At 40.3% G+C, this 27840-nt stretch overlaps 1 protein-coding gene across 1 annotated transcript in view; it reads left to right on the top strand.

Annotated features, from left to right (window-relative positions):
• LOC106025928 (steryl-sulfatase-like) overlaps positions 1-27840 on the top strand; it is a 117393-nt gene that overhangs the window by 77989 nt on the left and 11564 nt on the right. Inside the window, exons 8-9 of the mRNA XM_063242748.1 lie at positions 11825-11984; positions 23857-23978. Of these exons, the coding sequence (XP_063098818.1) occupies positions 11825-11984; positions 23857-23978 (282 nt within the window). The remainder of the gene's footprint in view (positions 1-11824; positions 11985-23856; positions 23979-27840) is intronic.

Below are 27840 nucleotides of genomic sequence, written 5' to 3'. Positions count from 1 at the left end.
CTAATTGCTCTGGCTAGTATTTCCAGTACTATATTAAATAGGAGCGGTGACAGGGGACATCCTTGTCTTGTGCCTGATTTTAAAGTAAAGGCCTTCAATTTTTGGCCATTTAGTATGATACTGGCTGTTGGTTTGTCATAGATGGCCTTTATTATGTTGAGGTAAAGACCATCTATTCCAATTTTCTGTAAGGTTCTTATCATAAATGAATGTTGTACCTTATCAAAAGCTTTTTCTGCATCTATAGAAATGATCATGTGATTCTTACTTTTGACTCTATTGATATGGTGGGTTACATTTATTGATTTACATATATTGAACCATCCCTGCATACCTGCAATTAATCCCACTTGGTCATGGTGTATGATCTTCTTGATGACTTGCTGCATCCTATTTGCCAATATTTTATTGAGGATCTTTGCATCTGCGTTCATTAGGGAGATTGGTCTGTAGTTCTCTTTTTCAGTTCTCTTTTTCAGTCTTTCTCAGGTTTTGGTACTAGAGTAATATTTGCTTCCCGGAATGACTTAAGAAGGATTGCTTCCCTTTCAGTTTCATTGAAGAGTTTGAGGAGTGTCGGCATTAGGTCCTCTTTGTATTTCTTGTAGAATTCTGCAGTGAATTCCTCTGGGCCTGGGCTCTTCTTTGTAGGTAATGACTTAATTACATTTTCGATTTCATGAATAGAAATTGGGTTATTCAGCAGTTTTACTTCTTCTTGACCTAGCTTTGGTACTTCATATGCTTCTAGAAATCTGTCTATTTCTTCCGTGTTATCTAACCTTTGGGAGTAGAGGTTTTTGATATAGGTGTTGATGATCTTCTCTGTTTCTATTGGCTCTGTAGTGATTTCACCTTTTTCATTCCTTAATGCATGAATTTGAGCTTTTTCTTCCTTTTTTTTAATAAGGTTGACTAGGGGCTTATCAATTTTATTTATTGTTTCAAAGAACCAACTCTTTGATTCATTGATTCTTTGTATTGTTTTCTTAGTCTCTATTGCATTGATTTCTGCTCTGATTTTTATAATTTCCTTTCTTCTTTTGGCTTTGGGCTTGACTTGCTCTTCTTTTTCTAGCTGTTTGAGGTGTAGCATCAAGTTATTTATTTGTATTTGTTCTGTTTGCCTGATGTGGGAACTCAGTGCTATAAATTTCCCTCTGAGGACAGCTTTCATTGCATCCCACAGATTCTGGTAAGTTGTATTTGTGTTTTGATTTGTTTGTAGGTATTGTTTGATTTCCTCTTTAATTTCCTCTGTGTCCCACTGATTACTCAAGAGTGTGTTATTCAGTTTCCATGTGTTTATGTGATTTTTGCAGTATCTTTTATCATTAATTACAAATTTCATAGTGCTATGATCTGATAACATCTGGGGGATGATTTCAACTCTTTTGCATTTCTTTATATATGTTCTATGAGTTAATATATGGTCTATTTTAGAGAATGACCCATGTACTGCTGAGAAAAATGTGTATTCTGTTGTTGTTGGGCAGAATACTCTGTATATGTCTATCAGTTCCATTTGTTCACAGGTGTGATTCAGTTCTTTTATCTCTTTGCTGATTTTCTGTCCTGTTCATCTGTCCATTGGTGTCAGTAGTGTGTTAAAATCTCCTGTTCAAATTGTATTGCTGCTAATTTGGTTTTTCATTTCTGAAATTACTTGTTTTATATAACTGGGTGCTTTGGAATTTGGGGCATGTATATTTAAGATACTTATCTCTTCCTCTTGAAGTTTTCCCATATCCAGTATGTATTGACCTGCTTTGTCTCTTCTGATCATTATTGGTTTGAAGTTCACATTGTCTGCAAACAGAATAGCTACCCCCGCTTTTTGGGGGGGTTCCTGTTTCATGAAGTATTGTTTTCCATCCTTTGACTTTCAGTCTGTGAGTATCCTTTTGGGTTAAATGGGTTTCTTGTAGACAGCATATGGTTGGATTTTGTTTCTTGATCCATTCTGCCAGTCTATTTCTTTTAATTAGTGCATTGAGACCATTTACGTTAATGGTTATAAGTGTTATATATTTTTTCTTAGCGACATGTTATATTTCTGCTGTTGCATCTTTATCTTTCTGTTCTATTTAATTGTCTGCTTTGTTAAGTGATTTTTTCCTAAGTGTATCTAGGCTGTCTTTCAGTATTCTTTGCAGGATTGGCTTGGTGATCATGAATTTCTTCAGCTGTTCTTTGTTGTGGAAGTATCTTATTTCTCCATCAATTTTGAAGGACAGTTTTGCAGGGTACATCAGTCTAGGTTGGAAATCATTTTTCTTTAGGGTCTGAAATACTTCACTCCATGTTCTTCTTGCCTTTATTGTTTGTGTTGAGAAGTCTGCTGTGATTCTGGTAGGTTTTCCTTTATAGGTTGTCTGTCTTTTATCTCTGACAGCTTTTAATATTCTATTCTTTTGTTCGATTTCTGGAATGGTAATTATTATATGTCTGGGTGTAGTTTTATTTTGGTTATGGCTATTTGGAGTTCTATATGCCTCATTGATCCTGATATCAGTTTCCAATTTCATGTTTGGGAAGTTTTCAGCAATTACTTCTCTAAATATCCTCTTGACATCCTTTGTATTGTCTCCTTCTTTTTCATTTATCCCTATCAACCTGATGTTGTTTTTCTTTGCGTCATCTTGCAGGTGTTGTATTGTTATTTCTTGATTTCCTGTTATTTTTAAAAGATCTTTCCTTTCTTGTTCACTGGCTGCAATCTTGTCTTCGAGGTCCGAAATTCTATCTTCGCATTCATTCCAGCGGTTTTTACAACTTTCAATGTTGCTTTTGATTTCCTGTACATCTCTTTGCATCTGTTTTATATATTCTGTTTGTTTCTTATATTGTTCATCCAGAGATTCTATCCTTTTGTTTAGTTCCTCTAATTTTTTAGCTGTGTCTTCTTTAGATATGTTCAGCATCTCCTTCATTTCTTTTATTATTTCTTCTTTTACCTGATATACTATTTCTAGTTTGAATTCCTTCAAAGCTTCCCAGATTTGCTTCTTTATTTCTGTTACTATTGTTTTAGGTATTTCAGGTATATGGCATGTATTTTCTTTTCTTTTTTTTTAATTTAAGAGGAAAAAGAGAAAAACACAAAACAAACCAAAGCGGTGTAAGGGTACACGTAATACAGAACTACAACAAAACAAAACAAAACAACAAAAACAAACAAACAAACAAACAAACAAAAAAAACATAACAGTAAGAAATCATCTGTTAGTATATTACATATTATCATCTTGAAAATAGTTCCTCAAATCACAGTATCAAAGAATACAAGGTGGACATTCAAACAGGGAGACTGCAAACAGCTGTGTTCAATGATCCAAAAACATTGATACAGTCAGCTATTTAAAACCCCTAAACACACTTGCTGTTATATCTGTTAGAGCTCTTTTCCTTTTTTTTTTTCCCTCTCTTTTTTACAACAAAATTCACACACTTTGGATTTCATTACTCCTTAGTGCTTATTACTTTTTTTTGGGGGGGGGGGAAGAATACAGTCAAATATGGCAAAACAAAGCTGTCAGTCAATACCAAGGATAGACATAGCACATGGTGTAGAACAGAGTACAAGTTTATCAACAATGGTTATCAACATTGTCCCTTGTTTCCTTAAAAAGAATTGTCTATCTCATTAGATATTATAAAGTTGGACAAAACAGTAGAGAATAAGACCAATAAAACTTAGGCATTGTAAACATTACAGGACTTCCAAAGAAGACAATAGTCAAACCAGAATGGGTATCTTAGTGAATCTTATTGTCTTCAAAGTAGTTGCCTATGTCTTCAAACTTGATACTACCATATAGAATGGAACAGAGTCTAATCAGTGAAAACAAGATCATGGGAGTACCACAGGACTTCAAAACAAGTTAATAGGAAATCAAAAAGAGTTACTATTTATATATCCTAATTTTTTGAATTTTTTCTTTAATTAAGACAAACATAAGAAATGACTAAATAATTTTTTAAAACAATAAGGGGGAGATTGAGATAAAACAGGACATAACAATATAACAATAGAGGTCACAGCATGACTGATTCAACAACCTAGTACTTCACCACCATATAACCTGACTTAATAGTAGTTACCATAGTGTCTTTTTCCTTGAAATATTTGGATAAAACTTCATATGCTCTAGCTTCAAATATTTTCAAATCAAGAAGCCCCGAATAAAGCCTTTCTAATTAATGAGTGAAAACTTTATAAGGCTCCAAGCCCACCTAATGGGGAATCATGATTACCATATATTTTTATATATTTGAATCATTACTTACATTAGAGAAACTATTCGGTATTCACACATGCGAGATTGATTTATTTCACTTATGAGTATGGTCTCAAGCTGCGCCCATTTATTGATAAATATCTCAATGTGATCCTTCTTTATAGCTGAATAATACTCCATTGTATAGAAATACCACCACTTTTTTATCCATTCCTCAGTTGATGGACACTTGGGTTGTTTCCAAGATCTGGCGATTACAAATTGTGCTGCTATAAACATAGGTGCACATATATCACTGTGGTATGATGCTTTCAGTTCTTCTGGGAATATGCCTAGAAGTGGAATAGCTGGAATAAATGGGATTTCCAGTCCCAACTTTTTGAGAAATCTCCAGACAGATCTCCACAAAGGCTGTACCAGTCTACACTCCCACCAGCAGTGCAGGAGAGTTCCTTTTTCCCCACAGCCTCTCCAGCATTTGTTGTCGGTTTTCTTGATCCTGGCCATTCTTTACGGAGTGAGATGGTATCTCAGTGTGGTTTTAATTTGCATTTCTCTAATGACCAATGATGATGAGCATTTTTTCATGTATTTATTTGCCATTTGCATTTCTTCATCTGAGAATTGCGTATTCATCTCAGATGCCCATTTTTGGATTGGATCTTTGAATTTTGGAGGTCTGAGTTTCTTTAATTCTTTATATGTTTTAGACAAGAGGCCCTTGTCTGAGAGAGAGTTCACTAAAATCTTTTCCCAGTTTGTGGGTTTTCTTTTCACTATACTGCAGATTTCTTTTGACATGCAGAAACTTTTTAATAAGAAGTGGTCCCAGTTATTGATACTGGGAAGTATTTCCCGTGTGGTTTGAGTCCTGTTCATGAATTCTTTACCTACTCTTGTGTCTCCAAGGTTTCTACCTAATTTGTCTTCCAATAGATTTAGTGTTTCTGTTTTAATATTCAGATCTTTGACCCATTTAGATTTTAATTTAGTACATGGTGATAGACATGGGTCTAGCTTTAGTTTTCGGCAAATGGAGAGCCAGTTTTTCCAGCACCATTCATTAAAGAGACTGTCGTTCTTCCAGTGAACCTGCTTGGCTCCTTTATCAAAGATAAGGTGGTTGAGTGTGTTCGTAGTTGTGGTTGTATCTTCTAATCTATTCCACTGATCTTCGGCTCTGTTTTGATTCCAATACCATGTTGATTTTACTACTGTTGCTTTGTAGTATAACTTCAAGTCAGGGATTGTGATGCCTCCTGCTTTGTCTTTGCTGCTTAGAATTGCCTTTGCGCTTCTAGGTCTCTTCAGGTTCCAGATGAAATTTAGGAGTGATTTCTCTAGATCTATAAGGTATGTTGATGGAATTTCTATTGGGATTGCATTGAATCTGTATAACAGTTTTGGGAGAATGGCCATTTTCACAATGTTTGTTCTTCCTATCCATGAGCAAGGGATGTCTTTCCATTTTCTGAGATCATCTTCAATTTCCTTTTTCAGTGTATTATAATTTTCACTGTATAAGTCTTTCACTTCTTTTGTAAGAGTAATTCCTAAATATTTCATTTTTTTGCTTGCTAATGTGAATAGTCCAGTTTCTCTTATTTCCCTCTCTGTAATTTTGTTGTTTGTGTATAGGAATGCTATTGATTTCTGAGTATTGATTTTGTATCCAGCCACATTACTGAATTTATTTATTGTATCTAAGATTATTTCAATGGAGTTTAGGGGGTCTTCTATGTAGAGTATCATGTCATCTGCAAACAATGATAATTTAACTTCTTCTTTTCCTATCTTTACCCCTTTTATTTCTCTTTCTTGCCTAATTGCTCTGGCTAGTACTTCCAGTACTATATTAAATAGGAGTGGTGATAAAGGACATCCTTGTCTTGTACCCGATTTTAAAGTAAAGGCTTTCAATTTTTGGCCATTTAGTATGATGCTGGCTGTTGGTTTGTCATAAATGGCCTTTATTATATTGAGGTAAAGACCATTTATTCCAATTTTCTGTAAAGGGTTTCTTGAGATGGGCTGGAGGTTTGAGGTTGTAATTTGGTCTTTCGTTTTGTCATTTTCCTATATTTCTGTGTTTCAAGTGTTATTTGAAAGCTTCCTCAGGATCTGTTGAAAATCCCCTTCTATGTTTGGAGCTACTGAGACTCTGGCACCGCGCTACCCCAAGCCATTGGGCCTACAGAACCAGTGGCCCTCCTCTGCCTGCTCAGAACTCCGCAGTTCCAGACAAGCTGGGCCTCAGGGACACTGTGCGCCCACCTGCCCGTTGGAAGCTCCAGAGCTCTCCAAGTGCAGCCGGGATGTGGTGGCAGATGTAGACACCTCAAACCCACCTCTCCACTTCACTGCACCTGGAAGCCTGGAGGGACCCAAACAGTCTGGGCTCTGGGCAGAGTGTGCTGAGCACTCACCACAGGCTGCAGGGCCTCTGGAACCCGCGATGCTCCACTGCCCGCAGAGACATCCACAGACAAGCTGGGCCTCAGGGACACTGTGCGCCCACCTGCCCCTTGGAAGCTCCACAGTTCTTCAATCGCAGCCGGGTTAGGGTACTCACCACAGGCCGTAGTGCTTCAGGAACCTGTGGACCCTCCCTGGTTGCAGAGATATCCAGAGTCCTGAAGACACGCAGAGAGGCCGGTGAGGGCACCCCAGATCTGCCCAGCTCCTCCTCTGCCGACCTATGGCCAGGCGAGGCAGCTAAACAGGCTGGGCTAGGCTGATAGTGTGGGCCCGCCCATCTGTTGGCAGCTCAGCAGGTCTCCAAGTGAAGCTAAACAGGCTGGGCTAGGCTGGTAGTGTGGGCCAGCCCACCTATCAGGAGCTCAGCAAGTCTCCAAGTGAAGCCGGAATGGGGAGGCTGATGTGGAAGCCTCAAACCCACCTCGCCCCTTCACTGTACCTGGAAGTCTGGGGGAACTCCAGCAGTCTGGGCGGAGATATCCAGAGTCCTCCAGACACGCAGAGAGGCCGGTGAGGGCACCCCAGATCTGCCCAGCTCCTCCTCTGCAGACCTATGGTCAGGCGCGGCAGCTAAACAGGCTGGGTAGGCTGGTAGTGTGGGCCAGCCCACCTATCGGGAGCTCAGCAGGTCTCCAAGTGAAGTCATGGCATGTATTTTCTTCTATGTACGTGGCTCGTAGGCTTTCTTGGGAGAATGGGTTGGGTGTTTGAGATTGCATTTTGGTCTTTCATTTTAAACAACCTTTTTTTTTTTTCTATCACCTGCTGTCTCATGGGGCTGTGCAACCAGGTGTGCCTGGCACCATCACCTGGTGAGAACCTAGTGTGCCCACCTGGGGCATCGCCTTATGCCCCCAAATTGATGCATGTTTTAAATCCTGGGAGAACAGAAAATTTGCCCAATGGCACAGTTCTTTATTCTGCCATTCAGATGTGGCTCTTTGAGTTTCTAAATATGAGGGACATATGATTCTCTTCCGGAAGTGTGTAGACAACTGGGTACAAATTCAGCAGCTGGAAAGCAAGCATAATGTTGAGTTGTAGAAACCCACAGGCTTTGGAGGTTGTTATGGTTTGAGAACTGGTGGTCAACTTAATGCCAGCTGGATTACATCAGCATGCATTGAGAGAAGATGCTCCACCTGAGGAGGGTTGCCAGGATAAACGGTGGAGAAGAAGAGAGGTGTTGGAAGGGATTGAGGCGTGAAGGAGGCATTGTGGGTTCTCTTACGAGTTGCTGTGTGAGCTGTTGGTTCTCCTGGAGAAGCTTTGGTCTTCATATTGAGCACGGCTTCCTGGCTCCAGAGGGGAAGACATGTGCTGCCTGGTCTTCAGGATGAACTTGTCACGCTGCTTCCTGGCACGTACCCAACTGTGCTTGTCGTCATCGGAGCTCGGGGCCTCTGTGTCACTTAGGACAGCTATGGTGCCTTTCAGGACAGCCCTGGTCTTTGTTGTGAGTGTGACTTCTCGGCTCCAGCGTAGAACCCTCATCTCACCAGCACAGCTCCTTCACCCTGCTGGCATAGACTTTCTGGCTTCCACCACTGACCCTTGGGTCTTCCCGGCACGGATCTGTAAAAGAGACTGGCATGAGTCCTTCTTGTGGGCTCTGGGCCTCCAGTTGAACTCGTGGAGGCATTGTCCTGAGCTCTGGGTTTTTATCTGGACTCATGTGCGACATTGCCATGGGGTTTAGACTCTTGACTAAATACTCTATGTCATTGGTGTTGCAGATAGATTTCCTGCATTCTCCTGTGTTAACTTCCAGTGACCATTATAAAAATATTATAAACTCCATGTCCTGATCTGAATTGTTCTCTGTGTACAACCCCTGACTACAGCAGAGGTAGACAGAGCTGGATTCCTATCTGTGACTGTGCCATTGAAGGAGTCACTTTCTCCACATTGATTTGTCTCAGCCTCAGGCCATGTTTCTCCAACTCAGAGAGAAATGGTGGCACCCTCTGGGGCTAGTTAGTGAGGTGAGATGTCTTCTTCTATAGGTGAGCAAGGAACTTTAACCATTGTGGCTGCCAAGAAACCATCCTTGTGCAGCCTTCTGAGGGAATTCATCAGCTTGTTTCTACTCCTTTGACTTGAACAGTGAATGCTTATTGATTCATACATAATATGTTTTATATATTCCCATATACTAAGGCTTTTACTATATCATATAAATCCATCATATATAATTTATATACATGCCTATGTATATATGTGGAATAGCCCTAATATGCAATCCAAAATGCTCTCAGAATCTGAAACTGTTTGAGTGACTACATCATGCTATGAGTGGGAAATTCTGTGGATTTCAGATTATTTTCTGTTTCTGAGATTTTGGGAATACATGCATGTGTACAATAAGATATCTTGGGAGAAGGAACACAAATCTAAACGTGAAACTCACTTGTATTTTCTACACCTTTAGCACATGGCATAGTTTGCAGCAATAATTTTATCTAGTACTTTTAGACTGTGAACTTTTGACTGTGAGCTATCACACATGGATCTAAGCATTTGGAACAAGGGAGCTCACCCTATAGGTACACGTGCATATCAAAGCCATTTTTGATTCACTGAAGAATCACTGAAGTCTTGAAGAAAGTTCCTGTACATTCTCTGCATACTTTCATGCTGCATTACCATAACCATGGAGTATGTCTCCAAATTCACCTTCATTCCTCCTCTTAGCTAGCTTTAAATAATTTCAAATTTGCTAGTTTTTACCACCAAGATCCTTTTTTCTCTTACAGGATCTAGACGTTTTGTTTTGTTTTGTTTTTTCTGTTGCAGAAGTAAATTTTTCCAAGGATACTTTTTGCTTGTTTTAAGATTTGAATCCCATTTCCCATTTACTGATCCTGATTTATCTTGACTGTTGGCCATTATGTGTGTACCAGAGTTATTAATGAAACTAGTCTTTGTTTTGTGGTCTCTTTTGTTGTGATTGCTGAATTTAAAGTGCAAATAGCATGAGCTTGGTAGAAGGGAAAGATAATAAGGCAGCCAGGTGTGGTGACACATACCTGTGATTCAGTCATTCTGGGGGACTCAGATGGGAGTACCACAGGTTTGAGACTAACCTGGGTAATTTAGTGACTCAGCAAGACTGTACCACAAATGATGAAATTGAAAATGAGCCAGAAATATAACTCAGAGGAAGCACCCTGGGTTCAAGTCCCAGAACCATAAGAGAATACACAGAAGGGGAGGAGGCAGAGAGGGAGGGGGAGGGGGAGGGGAGGGGGAGGAGAGGAAGAGGAGGAGGAGAGGAGGAGGGGAGGAGGAGGAGAGGAGGAGGGGAGGAGGAGGAGAGAAGGAGGAGGAAGAGGAAGAGGAGGAGGAGGAGGAAGAGGAAGAGGAGGAGGAAGAGGAGGAGGAGGAGGAAGAGGAGGAGAAAGTACATTTGTGAAAACCCTATGGCCTTGACTGAGGAGAGTGACAAGACTGTGCTTGGCATGTTCACGTTCCTCATGTGGCTCTGCTATTGACAGCTTGAGAGAACACTGCAAACCAGCTAAACCTCCCACTTATTGGAAGAGATAGCCCTGACGCTAGAATAGCACGCATGTCAGATCATTACCCTCAAAGTGATGTTGAAATGCTCTCATAGGAGGAGGACGTTTAGCTTTCTTTGGAGCTGGCATAGAAACTACGCACTATGGCATGATTTTGTGAATGAATTTTTCTCTGGTGTGTGTCCACCATGGAAAGCTCTTGCTGATGAGCAGAATTCAGTTTAGCGTTTGAGTGCAAAACACTGTCTTTTAGCCATGAATTCTTGCTTTAAGATCCCTGAAACTAATGTTAATAAAAATTTGACTTTCTAAATGTAGATGACATTCCTGTTTGCTGTGAGTCATGCATCATATCTCTACTAAGAATTAATGTTACTTTTAGCTTGATCAATCATTTAACTCTGATTCGTGCTTCCTAACATTTTTTTTTCCCTGAATCTAGTTGTTTTCTTTTCCACTGATGATCTTCAGCCTGGCTGCCTTTTTTCCAACCTAACTTTTAAAATTGCTTAGATGGCTCTAGACTATGGAATAAAAACAATGAATCAGTTTGCCCAACCATCCCCATGCATAATCTGTGGGACACTGACAACCTGTGACATTGTCTACTGACACTGATCTTTCTGGGTACCCCATTGTAGACCATCTTGAGACCTCTCCTTGCTTTATTTAATTATATTGTAATTGCTGGCTGTGTGCAAAACTTGTTTCCTTAACCAGCCATCAAGAGATAGCTTGGAGCTCAGGTAAACTTGGTGACCGTGGCCTCATTTTGTGGGTTCTTAAAGGCACCTTGGATAATCATTCTGTGCACAGGACACTGGGAATTTTGTCCAAGGGCATAGGGCTGTTTCTTTTTGCCATTTGGCTCTTCTAAATTAGGTGACTGAAAGCAACTTGAGTTTATTGCATTATGTTTCTGCGAGTACAAAAAGCAGGTCTTTCTGGTCTAAAAAGCCAACGTATTTCCATAGCTCTGCTCTCTCTGAAGACTCTACTGGAGAACCTGCTTTTTCCAGCTTCTCAAAGTTTCTTGCTTTCATTTGATCAGCCTGTTCTACTCAGTGTTGAAAGCCAACAGAGTTCCATCTTCCATTCTCTGCCTACGGTGACAACTTTGGCTTCTCTGACCCTGTGTCTTCTCCTCCCTCTTTCCCTGATAAGAACACGGTGGTGCCATTGGACTCACTGTTGTAACCCAAGATCAATTCCTGGGCTCAAAATATTTCATCTCATTCTCAAAGTTCCTTTTGCTGATAAGGTCCCCAGAATATGAATGTGGATATTTGACTCTCTTACTTAACGCATCTGGTGACCAGTAGAAATAAAATGTGTACTGTCAACTTCAAAGTCATGGATATGAGTTGCTGTGACTTTGAGATTTGAGGCTTCTTACTTGCAAAATCATGGGTCACAGTCAGCACAGTGCTGACCGTGTCTATTATAGTGCTGACCATGTCTTTTTTTTTTTTTTTTTACTAAAACATGCACTGCATTGCTTTGGATGAACTCATTCAATCCATGTAATTGGAGTACTTGGAAGAGTTTGAACTCTCCCTGTTATCTCTCTTTTGGTAATTTTAGGAGGAAAAGCAAACAATTGGGAAGGAGGTATTCGGATACCAGGCATCCTTCGATGGCCAAGAGTGATACAGACTGGCCTAGAGATCGATGAGCCAACAAGCAACATGGACATATTTCCTACGGTAGTCAAACTTGCTGGAGCATCACCACCCCAAGACAGGTACTCTGTGTCAAGGTGGTTGGTGTGGTCACTCTCTGTCTCACAAGCTGACGTGGTCTCATTTGCCTTTGGCTAGACTTGATCTCTGTGTCTTGCTGCGGGTGTTGACTAAAGTAAATGAAAGCAAAGTATCCTTCTGTCTATCCTGTCATCCCTGTAGGAAACTCTAAGACACTGAATGTTTTAGGAAATGTATTTAATCTGCGCATAATATGTGTACTTGTTTATGGGGAAGGGTAAAACCATTCCATACACATACACAATGTGCAGCGGTCAGACCAAGTTAATCAACAGTTCCATTCCTGCAACCATTTATGAATAATTGCTGGGTGGGGGGACCCTTTGGGCTCTTCTGGTTATTCTGTACTGTGTCATAAATTGTGGTGGACCAGAGCTGTGTTAGCTTCTGCAAGCAATCTCTCTCCTGTTTCCTTATTCTCCTGTCTCTGCTAGCTAACGTGAGTTTTACTTCCCTCCATCCCTTTATAAATGAAAGCTTAGCGACATTCTGTTTCGGTACCTACCTTGCTTTGCTCAGCATAATGTCCTACAGTTCCATCTGTGTGGCTGAAATGGCTGCATTTCCTCCTTACTCTCTGTGAATGGTATTCCATTATGTACACAGACAAGTTTTTGTTGTAGTCATTGTTGTTGGCTTTTAATATGGTCATCTACTCAGAGACCCTTGATTTCTCTTTCTGAGTACTGAGAACAATGAAATAAAAAGCACAGCCATGGATGTGTCTTCTGCACACCAGGGTCATCGCCTTGGTGGGTGTACCCAGGCCTGGGATAGCTGAATGGATGTATACTACGTGTACTCTAGTTTATTGAGGAATCCACACGTGGTCTTCTGTGGTGGCTTCCGGAGTTTACATTCCATCCAACAGCCATGAACACCTTGAGGGAGCAGAGATGTGGATGGATAGTTTAATCCAGGCTTCCATTTCCAGCCCTCTGCCGACCCCATCCATCTCTTCCCACCATCTGCTTGCTGTTCAGCCACAGGCCATTGCCCTGTTTGATGCCACCCGGTCCTCCCAGCCTGCTCAGCAGCTCTGAGGTGAAGCCCCCAAGAAAGGCAGCTGGCTCCCCAGTGAACAGCTCTGTTTTCCAGCAGGTCCTCATTTAGCAGGTTCTAAATGAAATATCTTTCTCTTAAATTTAAACACAACTTCCTATGACATTGCCAGTGGTTTCCGTCTTAAACGTTGTTACCAATCTGAGGGACTTTTATGTGAAGCACCCTGATTAATTGTTTTCATTAGTTTGGTGGCAGGTCAGGCTAAAGTCATGCAGGCAGTTGCAAATCTTATTTAAATTTGCATGACAGGGGAGGAAGAGAGAAAGAAGGAACCAAGGGGAGGAGGAGAAAAGATGGAACAGAAAAAATGTCTCTGCCAGGGGAGGCTGGAGATGGCTTTGAGTGTGTCCTGGTGTTTTCAAGTTTGTTTCTGTGTTGTGGTCTTCTTTTTATTTTTGCTATTAAAATCTGCTTAGGAACCTGCTCATTGCAACACACACACACAGTGGCCAGCCATTGTCAAACGATGTGTTCTCAAGACTTACGTACATTTGAGTTGAGGACTTCGATGTATTCTCAAGACTTATGTACATTTGAGTTGAGGACTTCAAAGCTCTTCGGTGGGGTCCTCTGCACTGCTCTTCATACCTAGCTAGCAGTTAAAACTGAAAATGATTTCAAAACCACAGCACCCAGTGGCCCTTTCTGTTGCCCTCTCTAGTGAGGGTGATTTTGTCTTCCCTTTTGAATGCGCACAAAACGCATTTTGAAAACAGTGAGACCTGTCTTTAAAAAACCAAGAATGCCTTCCTGGAATTATGAAAGTGCTGATGTCTTCCCAGAGATCCTGGAAAGATCTTAGGGATCCCCAAGGATAAAACACTTTGACAGTGGCTGGTGCTCTGGGTAAGGGTGGAGATCTTAGTTCCATACTGCTTGGGTTCAAATCTTTCTCTGCACAAAAACCGGTGTGTGTTGAAGGGTTACTTAGCCTTGAGAAGTTGTTCAGTAAAAAAAGCACAGACCTTGCAAGGATGAGAGAGAATTAGGGGCACTTGTGAGTCCAGCATGGTGAGACACTCCTATAACCCAGCTGCTGGGGAAACTGAGGCAAAAAGATCTCAAGTTCACATGCAGCTGAGAACAGCTTAGCATGACTCTGTCTCAGAGTAAAACGTCAAAGGAAGTTGTTAAAACAGAGTGTGTGGGTAATCTCTTAATCGCTTTTTTCTCTCATGACACATTCTATTAAAATTATCACTGACCTCCCTTGCACAGTACCTGCAAATGGTTTTTCCCCCAAGTAGGAAAATGCAAAGTACAGAAGAAGATAGAGGCAAGTTGAAAATCCATAAAGGGAAGTCCTGCTGTGGCCCCTCCCCTGACTCCATTCTACCCCTGACGGAGCCCACTTTATCTTGCCTTTACCCTTGTTGGAAAAGAAAGCCACCCATTCTTCACCAGACTCAGGTATCTGCGATGTGGGCTTGTGTTCCCATTAGAACACTCAGGGTTGGAGTCTTTCCTTTTTCCTTGGTTTCTTCCATAGATCTCGTTGAAGCTTATGGTGATAAATTACCCCATAGTTATTATGTCGAGACTGGTCCAGCTGTCAGCTGTTTTCATTCTCCTGGAGACAGTGTTTATTAGAGAGCAGAAATCTGCTTCCAGAGGTCTTGTGGGAATAAAGTGTTTGTATGGTATCTTGTGTAACACATTTTGGCACCCACACTGGGTCACATTCTTGTGTACTTGTCCTGGAGGCTTTGAATGTCCCAGGCAGTGTATATCACACAGCCTCACTGTTCTCCTTATGGGATATTCATCAATGCCTGGAAACATTTTTGATTAGTCCATCTCAGGATGCAACTGTCTTCCAGGGACCAATGCTTTGGATGCACTGAATATCCCACAGTGCACAAAACAACGCGTACAACAGTGAATTGTCTTTAAAAATGTGTCTGAAGAGCTGAGGCAGACAAATTCTGCTCTCAAACTCACTGTTCTAGGGAAAAAAGTGATTATAGTAAAAACTCCCACCAAATCTTTATACTAAAAGCTTCTAGACCATCTATTTCTTCATATCCTTACCCATCTATAAATTTGATAAATAGATATTTTCCCTTTGAGCACATCTTTCCTGCTAAGGTGAGGAGAAATCAGCTTTGTTGAGTTTTGTTTGTTTGTTGAGCATTGTGTTAACTTTGTGTATCTCAGGAGAAGAAATTTATTCACAGAGAATGACCTGACTTCTTAGCAAGATGGCTCTACTTCTTCGTGGGTGTTTTGTTGGAAGGAGAGAATTTCTTTTGAATGGACAGTTATTCTTCTAGCAGAATGCTGTAATTCTCATGAAGTAGTCTGAGCCCTCTGAGAGCCCTTGCCGATCAGTTAAAACTTGGAGATGAGAAAACCTGAGACCCAGAGTTTCTACTTGAGTAAGAATAGAGGCAATCCAGCTTTTCTACTCACATCAAAGGGGAGAAACGTGGTGCAAAGGAAGGATTTTTGCTTTGAGGAGTCTGAAGGCTGGAAGAGAAAATAGCTCACTGGATGGACTCTTTGGTGTGGCTACCTGAGATCATTGCCAGTCGGGATTTCTTTCTTTAGATGCACTTCGTTGTTTCGTGTTCACTGAGTACCCTGGCCTATTGAAAAGCTTCCTGTAGCCACCCTGACCAGGCATGTCCAGAAAACTGTTTCTCCCTCCCACCAGGGTTTCCAGTTAGGCTCGTTCTGGAAATAGTGCAGGGTAACTTGTTGCGTGTGCTAGTAAGTGCAAGCAATTGGGTTTTGAAGGAGGAGGAGGAGGAGGAGGAGGAGGAGGAGGAAGAAGAAGAAGAAACACCTGGATGTATTAACTTATTAAGATGAGAATCCTATCTTTGGGCTCGTTTTTGCAACCAGACACTATTTTCATAGCAAGATGACCCTTTCTATCTTTGGTAGAAAAGGATTACAACAAGGTATAATTGGTTAACTTTTTTGGAAAATATTAAATTCTGCCTGTAAACTATTCCATGGGGATGGGGGCAAGCAAAATGCTGCCACTCTGGTGAATCAAAGAGGTGAAGTGTTTTGCATTCTTGGCTCATGAGTAAACGAAGGTGATTTGATCTTTTTTAAGGTAGGAAGAGAAATGACTACCGTAATGTGTAATGTGGCTCCTGCCTCACAGAGACTGGAAAGTCATTTTTAAATCCTCCCAGCAGCTTTGGCTCACGTAGTGAGAGAGACTCTTTCACAGAGTGCTCTTCCAGTAAGAGAGCAGGGGTAGAGGAAGAGGAAAGAGGAGCAGAAGGAGGAGGAGGAAGAGAAGAAAAGGAGAAAGAGGAAAGGATTCTTGTTACTTAACATCTGTTCTTCAGAGTAAAACACAGCCATCTTCATAGGTAAAAAAAAATCCCACCTTGATCTGTGCGTCTACTTGTAAATGGTCTTGTTTTCTCCCCAAATATGGCAGAGGGCTTAACGGTGACTACTATAAACATATTTCTCTGGATTATGAAAATAACTTTCTGAATAGTTAGGATGCTGTCTTGCTTACTTTTCCCATTGCTGAGTCAAAATCCTGGACACCCCAAGTTAAAGGAGGAAAGGTTTATTTTAGCTCACGGTCTGTAGAGGTTTCAGTGCAGAGTCAACCGGTTCCAAGGCAGGACGGTATGGCGGAGGGGCATCACAGACGAGAAACAGTTCATGGAGGGAAGAAGGCAGCGATAACCAAACACAGCAGTGCTCCTTTTATGCCTCGTATTCTAACCGGGCTGCACACCCTTAGGGAGGGTAGCAGTATCACCCAGGGTGGGCCTGCCCATTATCCGCACCCTAATCTATGCCAAACCAATCAGTGGACTAATGTAAGCACCCTTGATGCCTTCATCACACAGTCCATTACAATCTTGCACACACTAGATCCAGCCACCTCTGAAAAGCCCCACATGTGCCTGCATGAGGCTTTGGGGAGACCTCTACACACAAGCAGCAACACCTGCCTCTTGGTTTATTACAGAAATATATGCCAGTGCTCTTTGATTTACAGTGGGATTCTTTCTTGGTAAACTCACTGCAAAGTGGAAATATCATAAGTCAGAAATGCATAGAATACACCTACCTTACCAACCACCCCAGCTTAGTCACACAGCATCACGAAAGGGAACGAGCATCTTGCTTGATCCAGGTTGTCTGCTGGAGGAGATGAATGTTATGTTATTATAAAGTCAAAATCTATTAAGATGCATCATCTTTTAAGTTGGGCACTGTCTGTACTTTGTGCTGAGCGTGTTCTCTACCAGCTGTGGCTATATGTAGGGCAGGTGGAGAGGACGTTCCAGGCAGAAGGAAACATGTATTTTGTAGCTGCTGAGTGCTGAGACCATTCCTAACAGAAGAATGACATCATTGCAATCAATCCAAGAAGGACCAGAACGTGCACCTGTTACCTGAGAGCTGCCTGTGCAATTTAAGCTGAGCGGGATTTCTCTAATATGGGCACTTGTTCCCATCACTGCAATAACGGCCACCCAGGACCCTCAGGAGAGCTTCCTTCCCTTCCAAGGGAAGAACAGTCACAAAGAGACACTTTTGACCCCAGGAGTCAAGGGGAAACATCCAATTCATAGCACGGTTGCTTCTGCAAACTCTCCATGACTACTTGAATTTGTCTGCAGCTCACCCACAAATCAGACTATGTATTCTCATTTTCTGATGGACAGTGCTGTGTGTCCCATTGACAATGGACTGACCTGTCTCCCCCCAAGCATGGCATTATTTAAAAAAAATTTTTTTTCTCTGCAAGCAGCATCAATGTGCTGACCTCTGGGCGATGGACAGAGTTCACTGTGGATCCCACACGTGTTTAAAACCAAGTGTTTTGATAGCTCAGACAACCATTAAAAGTCTGTTTCATGGGGATCACTTTTTGTATTCCGTGGCAGAAATAAGCTTCCTTCTGATGGACCATGTTTCTGCAGTCCTGTTAAACAGCAGTTTTCCTCAGCAGCATGATTTATTACCTGCTTGTAGGAAACAGTATATATATATATATATATATATATATATATATATATATATATAGTGAGGAAGAAAGAGAAAAGCTATATGTATTTGAAGGAAAACAAGTTTGCAGACTATATTTTGTTCTCCTGGAGTTAAATAGTTTGCTTTTAAGAAGAAAAAAAAATTGTGAGACTAGAAATTCTTTTTAAATACTTGTATTGCTGTATACTACTTTGAAAGCCCTGGGTTTCGCTGTGGTATTGTCGTACGTGCCGATAATAGTTTAGGGCTGCATCTGCCCTCCCATCGCCATCTGTACACGCTTTCCTACTTCTTTTTTTCCTTCCTCTTGGCTAACAGTTTCCCTTCTAATTTGCTGTCATCTTTTATGGCTTATGATGCCACATATAAAGGAAAACATGCCACATTTTTCTTCCTGAGTCCAGTTTCTTCTCTTTGATGGGACCTCTAGTTCCATCCATTTTGAATCTCATTTTTTAAAATTAAATTTCTCCCAATGATCATGACTATTTCAGCTATCAAGTACCAATCAGAAAGCACATTTCTCACCTCTGTTCTTAAATCGTATATGGAATTTTGTTTCTGTCTGGGGACTAAAAGCAGATGTAAAAACCAAAGGTGCAGATAGGGTCCCAGAAAAGTGGGGGTCCCCTTGCTCTGGAGGAGTCAGAAGAGATGATCTCCTCTCCTGAATTCTCTGATGTCTGCTTCTGATGTTCTAACTGTCATTTCTGCTGGATTCCTCCCCTCTCTTCTGCTGTCCCTCCCATCCCAGTCAGCATCTCACATGCCTGAGCCTGGGGTCTTTCTCTAACAGCTTCTGCAAAGAACAAAGCCCAAGGCGTGCCACAGCAGGATGGAAACAGTCTTTTAGCTGCATCGACATTGCTTCTCTTCCTGCTGGTGGCTAACAGGATGTGGCTTGGGGCGGGAGCTGAATCTGTCTTGTGTTCTTTTCTTTTTTTTTTTTAATTTTATTTAAAGGAAAAAGAGAAAAACACAAAACAAAACAAAGCGGTGTAAGGGTACACATAATACAGAACTACAAAAAAAAAAAAAAAAAAAACAAAACAGTAAGAAATTACCAGTTAATAGATTACATATTATCATCTTAGAAATAGTTGCTCAAATCACAGTATCAAAGAATACAAAGTGGACATTCAAACAGTGAGACTGCAAACAGTTGTGTTCAATGATCCAACCAAAAACATTAATATGGTCAGCTATTTAACACCCCTAAACACACTTACTGTTGTATCCTTTAGAGCTCTTTTTTTCCCTCTCTTTTTTACAACAAAATTTACACATTTTGGATTTTATTACTCCTTAGTTCTTATTACTTTTTTGGGGGAGACAGAATAAAGTCAAATATGGCAAAACAAAGCTGTCAGTCAAAACCAAGGATAGACATAGCACGTGATGTAAAACAGAGTACAAGGTTATCAACAATGGTTATCAACGATGTCTCTTGTTTCCTTAAAAAGAATTGTCTATCTCATTAGATATTATAAAGTTGAACAAAATAGTAGAGAACAAGACCACTAAAAGTTAGGCATTGTAAACATTACAGGACTTCCAAAGGAGACAATAGTCAAACCAGAATGGGCATCTTAGTGAATCTTATTGCCTTCAAAGTAGTTGCCTATACCCTCAAACTTGATACTATCATACAGAATGGAACAGAGTCTAATCAGTCAAAACAAGATCGTGGGAGTATTACAGGACTTCAAAACAAGTTAATAGGAAATCAAAAAAAGTTACTATTATATATCCTGCTAATTTTTTGTAATTTTTCCCCTTAATTAAAACAATCATAAGAAATAACTAAATTTTTTAAAGAATAAGGGAGAGATTGAGATAAGACAGGACATAACAATATAACAATAGAGGTCAAAGCATGACTGTTTCAGCAACCTAGTGCTTCACCACCATATAACCCGACTTAATAGTAGTTAAAATAGTGTCTGTCTTTTTCCTTGAAATATGTGAATAAAACTTCATATACTATAGCTTCAAATATTTCCATATCAAGAAGCCCAGAATAAAGCCGTTCCAATTAATAAGTGGAAACTTTATAAGGCTTCAAGGCCACATAATGGGGAATCATGATTACCACATATTTTTATATATTTGAATAATTAGGGAAACTATTCGGTATTCACACATGCGAGATTGATTTATTTCACTTATGAGTATGGTCTCAAGCTGCGCCCATTTATTGATAAATATCTCAATGTGATCCTTCTTTATAGCTGAATAATACTCCATTGTATAGAAATACCACAACTTTTTTATCCATTCCTCAGTTGATGGACACTTGGGTTGTTTCCAAGATCTGGCGAATACAAATTGTGCTGCTATAAACATAGGTGCACATATATCACTGTGGTATGATGCTTTCAGTTCTTCTGGGAATATGCCTAGAAGTGGAATAGCTGGAATAAATGGGATTTCCAATCCCAACTTTTTGAGAAATCTCCAGACAGACCTCCACAAAGGCTGTACCAGTCTACACTCCCATCAACAGTGCAGGAGAGTTCCTTTTTCCCCACAGCCTCTCCAGCATTTGTTGTTGTTGGTTTTCTCGATCCTGGCCATTGTTTCAGGAGTGAGATGGTATCTCAGTATGGTTTTAATTTGCATTTCTCTAATGACCATTGATGATGAACATTTTTTCATGTATTTATTTGCCATTTGCATTTCATCTGAGAAGTGCGTATTCATCTCAGATGCCCATTTTTGGACTGGATCTTGGAATTTTGGGGGTCTGAGTTTTTTTTTAATTTTTTATATGTTTTAGACAAGAGTCCCTTGTCTGAGAGAGAGTTCACTAAAATCTTTTCCCAGTTTGTGGGTTTTCTTTTCACTATGCTGGAGATTTCTTTTGACATGCAGAAACTTTTTAATAAGAAGTGGTCCCAGTTATTGATTCTGGGAAGTATTTCCTGTGCAGTTTGAGTCGTGTTCATGAATTCTCTACCTACTCCTATGTCTTCACGGTTTCTACCCAATTTGTCTTCCAATAGATTTAGTGTTTCTGTTTTAATATTCAGATCTTTGACCCATTTAGATTTTCATTTAGTACATGGTGATAGACATGGATCTAGCTTTAGTTTTCGGCAAATGGAGAGCCAGTTTTTCCAGCACCATTTATTAAAGAGTGTCATTCTTCCAGTGAACCTGCTTGGCTCCTTACCAAAGATAAAGTGGTTGAGTGTGTTTGTAGTTGTGGTTGTATCTTCTAATCTATTCCATTGATCTTCGGCTCTGTTTTGATTCCAATACCATTTTGATTTTACTACTGTTGCTTTGTAGTATAACTTCAAGTCAGGGATTGTGATGCCTCCTGCCTTACCTTACTGATTTGCTGCTTAGAATTGCCTTTGCTATTCTAGGTCTCTTCTGGTTCCAGATGAAATTTAGGAGTGATTTCTCTAGATCTATAAGGTATGTTGATGGTATTTCTATTGGGATTACATTGAATCTGTACAACAGTTTTGGGAGAATGGCCATCTTCACAATGTTTGTTCTTCCTATCCATGAGCAAGGGATGTCTTTCCATTTTATGAGATTAACCTCAATTTCCTTTTTCAGTGTATTATAATTTTCACTGTATAAGTCGTTCACTTCTTTTATAAGAGTAATTTGTAAATATTTGATTTTTTTGCTTGCTAATGTGAAGAGTGCAGTTTCTCTTATTTCCCTCTCTGTGATTTTGTTGTTCGTGTATAGGAATGCTATTGATTTCTGAGTATTGATTTTGTGTCCAGCCACATTACTGAATTTATTTATTGTATCTAACAGTCTTTCAATGGAGCTTAGGGGGTCTTCTATGTAGAGTATCATGTCATCTGCAAACAATGATAATTTAACTTCTTCTTTTCATATCTTTACCCCTTTTGTTTCTCTTTCTTGCCTAATTGCTCTAGCTACTACTTTCCGTACTATATTAAATAGGAGTGGTGATAAAGGACATCCTTGTCTTGTGCCTGATTTTAAAGTAAAGGCTTTCAATTTTTGGCCATTTAGTATGATGCTGGCTGTTGGTTTGTCATAAATGGCCTTTATTATATTGAGGTAAAGACCATCTATTCCAATTTTCTGTAAAGTTCTTATCATGAATAAATGTTGGACCTTATCGAAGGCTTTTTCTGCATCTATAGAAATGACCATGTGATTCTTATTTTTGGCTTTATTGATATGGTGGATTACATTTATTGATTTGTGTATGTTGAACCATCCTTGCATTCCTGGGATGAATCCCACTTGGTCATGGTGTATAATCTTTTTGATGATTTGCTGCATCCTATTTGCCAATATTTTATTGAGGAATTTTGGATCTGTGTTCATTAGGGAGATCGGTCTATAGTTCTCTTTTATAGTTGGGTCTTTCTCAGGTTTTGGTACTAGAGTAATATTTGCTTCCAGGAATGACTTAGGAAGGATTGCTTCCCTTTCAGTTTCATTGAAGTTTGAGGAGTGTCGGCATTAGGTCTTCTTTATATTTCTTGTAGAATTCTGCAGTGAATCCATCTGGGCCTGGGCTCTTCTTGGTGGGTAAGGACTTAATTACATTTTCAATTTCATTAGCAGAGATTGGGTTATTCAACAGTTTTACATCCTCTTGATCTAGCTTTGGTACTTCATATGTTTCTAAGAATCTGGCTATTTCTTCTGTGTTATCAAACTTTTGAGAGTAGAGGTTTTCAAAATAGGTGTTGATGATCTTCTGTATTTCAATTGGGTCTGTAGTGATTTCATCTTTTTCATTTCTTATTGCATGAATTTGAGCTTTTTCTTTCCTTTTTTTAATAAGGTTGGCTATGGGCTTATTGATTTTATTTATTCTTTCAAAGAACCAACTCTTTGATTCGTTGATTCTTTGGATTGTTTTCTTAGTCTCTACTGCCTTGATTTCTGCTCTGATTCTTATAATTTCCTCTCTCCTTTTGGCTTTGGGCTTGACTTGCTCTTCTTTTTCTAGCTGTTTGAGGTGTAGCATCAAGTTATTTATTTGTATTCGTTCTGTTTTCCTGATGTGGGAACTCAGTGCAATAAATTTTCCTCTCAGGATGGCTTTCATTGCATCCCACAGATTCCGGTAGAGACTGAAGAGCCCCAAGTTTAATGCTATAAGTCACTAAAAATAGTTCTCTGCCCCTCCCTTCAATGACAGTAGCCTTTTGGCAGCTTATTTTGCTCCTTGCTGATCGGACACATCAGTTTGCAGAATGGAAAGTTTTCCTCCTTTGTCTAGCCAGATGCCCAGTAGTAGATGGCATCTGTGTTCCTTTGGGAATAGTCATGCCATTCGCAGGACGTATTCATTTGAATTGAGAAACTCTCTTTGACATCTGTCTGGCTCAAGGTGTCCCATCCTGTACGGTATCTTTCTTCATCCAGACTCTCAGGTGCTCTGCTTTTCCGCCAACCACTAACTCACAGATAAAGCATTGCTTTTGGAAAAATAGCAATCTGCGAAGCAGATACGGAAGAAGTGGTCAGAAGGGTGAATGCTAAATTGTCTATGGAATCCTCTGGCCTCTTATGGGTCACCTCAGATAAATTCCTTGCACAGTCAGACCCCAGGCTCCTCTGCTCGACAATATAACAACAGCCCCTCAAGTCAGGGTGCATGCGGAGATGTAAAGAGCTACTGCACAAACACAGCCATAATCCACATGCAGTACCTGGTGCCTGGTCAGCCTGGGTTTATCTTCTCCGTGTGCCTTACTGGAGTGAAACCCTGTAGCTTTCTCGTTTACTGGGAGGATGTTTTCAGACAAGTATGATGCGTATGGTTGATTCAGTGGCTGATTTATCATGCAGGGTCATAGACGGACGGGACCTGATGCCCCTGCTACAAGGGAAAAGCCATCGCTCCGCCCACGAGTTTCTCTTCCACTACTGCAATGCCCACCTGAATGCTGTGCGCTGGCACCCACTGCACAGTGAGTACTGACATTTTTCTGTGTTTGTTATGCTTTTTGCAGTGTCTGGGCCATGCAGAGAGATGAAATTGCAAGAGCCCTTTGTTCTATAGAGGCTGCTGGATGCTTAAGACTGTGAATGTCCTTTGCTTGATTCGCTCTCCTTTCTCTCCTCGAAGTTGGCTGTGCATCCTTCCCTGGACCCTGCTGGAAGGCCACCTCCTCTGCCTATCTATAGACCAGTCTCTTATCGCACTGTGAGAGAATAAATAAATAAACGCATGACTGGACGAACGATGTCATGTAAATGTGAGCCTGACTTCCTTTGCCCAGCTTTGAACGCGGTGGACCATGAGCTGTTAAATCTGTATTTCATCCTGCCGCAAGTATAGTTGATAGCTTTAGATCGCTAAAGCAAACAAAGTTGAAAACGCATGGATGTTATCGCGCTTCCCAGACCAATGTCCTTTCCATCATGCGCTGTGTCAGTAACAAGTTCTAATTCGCTTTTCCTGACGTCTGTGGCAGGTGTAACAAACATATGCGCGAGCACGTCAGCACGCTGCCATCCTTGGTGCGACCCAAGCTCTCCTTTACATCCTTGAAACTTGGAATGGCAATCATGTTCCTATCCCTAGGGTGCCTAGGAGTCCGTGGAAGTGCTGCATTTTACACAGTTTTGCACATTTCTGAGGTGGATGTTGAGTTTGGACTTCTGTGAAGTTTAGGTCCAAGAAACTAGTCTCTCGTGGAGGATTTGATAATTCCTAGCTGTCAGCTCCCACCTAAATTCAGGGTATTTCCTTACTCTATGTGTTAGAAGACAAAATTCACACATGGCTTTGGGGTCCTGCAAATTAGACGTGCAGTGATATTATGAATGTATCTCACCTCTGGATTCACAGTTCAATAGGAGTACAGTTTTTCCAGGTCACCTTATAGCATTTGGATCTGAATCTTCTAGTCAATGGATTGTCCCAATTTCGTTTCATGTGGAGCCTAAAGGATTGTCATGAGCAAAGAGCCAGTGGCCCTGGGATTTGAAGAAGTGTGACAACTTGTCTTGAACTTTGCAGAATGGCATTTTAAGACAACCCACCCCTTCCCCCCTTAGAAAGCCCATAAAGAACTTACAGGATCAGGAGCTAGAAAGAAGCATCCTGGGAAGAGACAAAAAGAGAGAAAATAGAAATAAGTGAGATAAAGGAGACCCAGTGTCTGTTAGAAACCTACCCCTGGGGTAAAGTTTGCAAAACATTTTAGTGCAATTCCTTAAACTCTTAGGCCTTGAACCAGCCAAAGAAAAATATGAAGCACAGCATCTCAAGGCTAGACTTGTATATGTGTAGCGAAGCCAATTCAATACACTGTGGATTTTATGAATATCTGATATGTTTTTCAGAGTATATCTGAAAGTCAGACATGTCTTGGTTTGCACGCCTGGCTTGGTGTTTAGTTATTTAGTATTCTATATAGTCATCTTTTTCTACAAATATTTATTAAGCAAGTGCAGTGTAGAATGTACCGTGTTCCCCCAGGCATCTGTCAGGGAGAAGATGAGACAAAACTATCCACCCAGAAGTTGTTTACATTCTAGGGCATTCCCTGCTGAGAAATGTGCAGAGAACTACGAATCTAAGAATGCAGAAGGAGGAGGTGACTGTCTTGCGTATTGTGCTTTCTGTCAACTGGAGAAAACAGATATGATGCTAAGACTTGTTGAATATTTCATCTTAGACCTGCTTTGGTAGGAGTTTGTCAGTGATCGTTAGATGATGCAGACACTTTGCATAAGTTGTATGACAGAGGGTTATCACCTGTCTTCAGAGTACTCTATAATGAAAGCATAGAAATGTAGGATGAGGGTTTAGTATCAGGCAATGGAAGAGTGGAACCAGCTTCTGTTTATTCTGCCATCCAGACAGCTAGTTGTAGAGCATTCTGTATACTTAGGCATGCTGAGAGTTTTTGCAGTGCAGCAATTGGGAAGCAGGCTTTATTTCTTCCTCAAAAAGAGACATGAAGAGTACAGTACTTCCTGGCCACCAGAAAACTCCCAACTCTCTGCAAATACTTTGCAGATCCAATTACCATCTGTCCTGATTGGTTGGAGGCTTAAGTCTTACAATTCCAGACTCATTAAATATTAATTTCCAAAGCATGCTGAGCTAAAATTTCATTTCTGCTCTTTTAAGATCAGATTTTAATTTTATATACAATATTTTTAAATTTTATATACAATCTCTTCTCTGTGTCTCAGCTAATTGAATGACTTAATTGAACGCTCTAATATTATTATTCTTGTTACATTCTAAAAGAACTCACACAACAATAGCTGTAACCAGAATAAGTTGTTTTGCATTACAATGCAAATTGTGAGTTAAACGTTAGCTATTCACACTGCATTAAAAACTTGTTTTAAGGAATTATGATACAATATCACTGTTCCCATTACATTTTTAAAAAACTCACAGATCACTTGTTGTAACCCCGGGTAACTTTTCTTTGCATTAAAATGGAAATTTTGAATTAAACATTTATTTTACAATGTGTATTAAAAATTGCTCCTTTAAACCTAGCAGTATAAATCACTGCTGAGACTTGCTGTTCCATGCATGTTGAAAATTGCACCTTTAAATTTTGATGTCGGGACCAATGTTGTTAAAAACAACCCAATTTTGACTTAAGTTATATAAGGGTGAAATTTGTCTTCAGAGGTAGGTCGGTAACCTGGCTGTGAGATTTTCTCTTTTCCCGTCTTTATCATTATGTATAGGCTGTTACAAATTAATGGATTTTGCTTTGGCAGATTCATATGAGTACATAACATGTATTACCCCCTCACATGACCTCTCAGGCCCTACCACCCCCTTTAGCTCACATGTTGGGGTATACAATGTGTGTAATATGTTTTAATCACATGCGTGGCTCTTGACCTGCCCTTCCATCCCCTCCCCCTTCTTCCCTTCTTCTTGTCTATTAATGAAGACTGTTGGCATTGAGACACGTCATGGTTTGCTCAGGGATGGAATGCGTATGCATGGGTGGTCCCCTAATAATACAGCACGCGATTTAGCAAACATGGCCATCCCAGGATTCATTCCCTCCTGAAAGAGCTGCATTACCAAAGGCCCATGGATACCAGGCAACAAGAACTGTCTGGAAGGTTTCTCAAGGTCCATTTACTGTTTGTCCCAATGAAGTATCCAGTGGCATCATTGCCTTATAGATTATACTGCTTAGCACAAGCGTGGCCATCTTGGTTTATCAAAGTTCATTCTACAGTATTTGTAGACTGGTATCACTAAATACATGGACTTCAGAACATGCAGCCCTGGTTAAAAGATGTGTGGCTGCCATTTAAAGCGTTTTCTATAAACATGTAGAATGTTGGCATTGCCTACGGAAAACATGGCATTTATTCAAAATATCATGCATTCCTGAGAAAGAAAGCTCCCGTGGAAGCTACAGAAATTAGTTCAGAAAATGTAGTCTTCCTCTCATCGAATTGGCAGGCTCTCTCCAGTAGAATCTGTGAAACGTATTTTCACATGAAATGTCACGTTACTCTACAAAACTTGTTAGACACTATTTGGGCTAGAGATTCACTTTGTAGCTAAAGTTTTAATAAGTATAAATGAAGATTAATGTCATGCATAAAAAACACCAGTCAGTCAATTCCTTTTTTTTTTCCCTTAGAGAAAAATCAGAAAAAAAGTTAGAAATAATACAGGATTTTAAAAATAACAGTAAGAAATCATTAGTTGATAAATTACATCTTAGAAGTCGCTTGCTCAAGTCACAAAATCAGTGCATGAAGTGGACAATCAAACAATGGCAGCACAAACCATTCTTTTGGTAGTTTTTCCCAATGCAATCTTTC

Source organism: Cavia porcellus, unplaced genomic scaffold, assembly GCF_034190915.1.
Source record: "Cavia porcellus strain 051 isolate PalLab524CR breed Dunkin Hartley unplaced genomic scaffold, mCavPor4.1 scaffold_33, whole genome shotgun sequence".
In the NCBI taxonomy this organism is placed as follows: Eukaryota; Metazoa; Chordata; class Mammalia; order Rodentia; family Caviidae; genus Cavia; species Cavia porcellus.
This window is presented reverse-complemented; position numbering and strand designations above follow the sequence as displayed.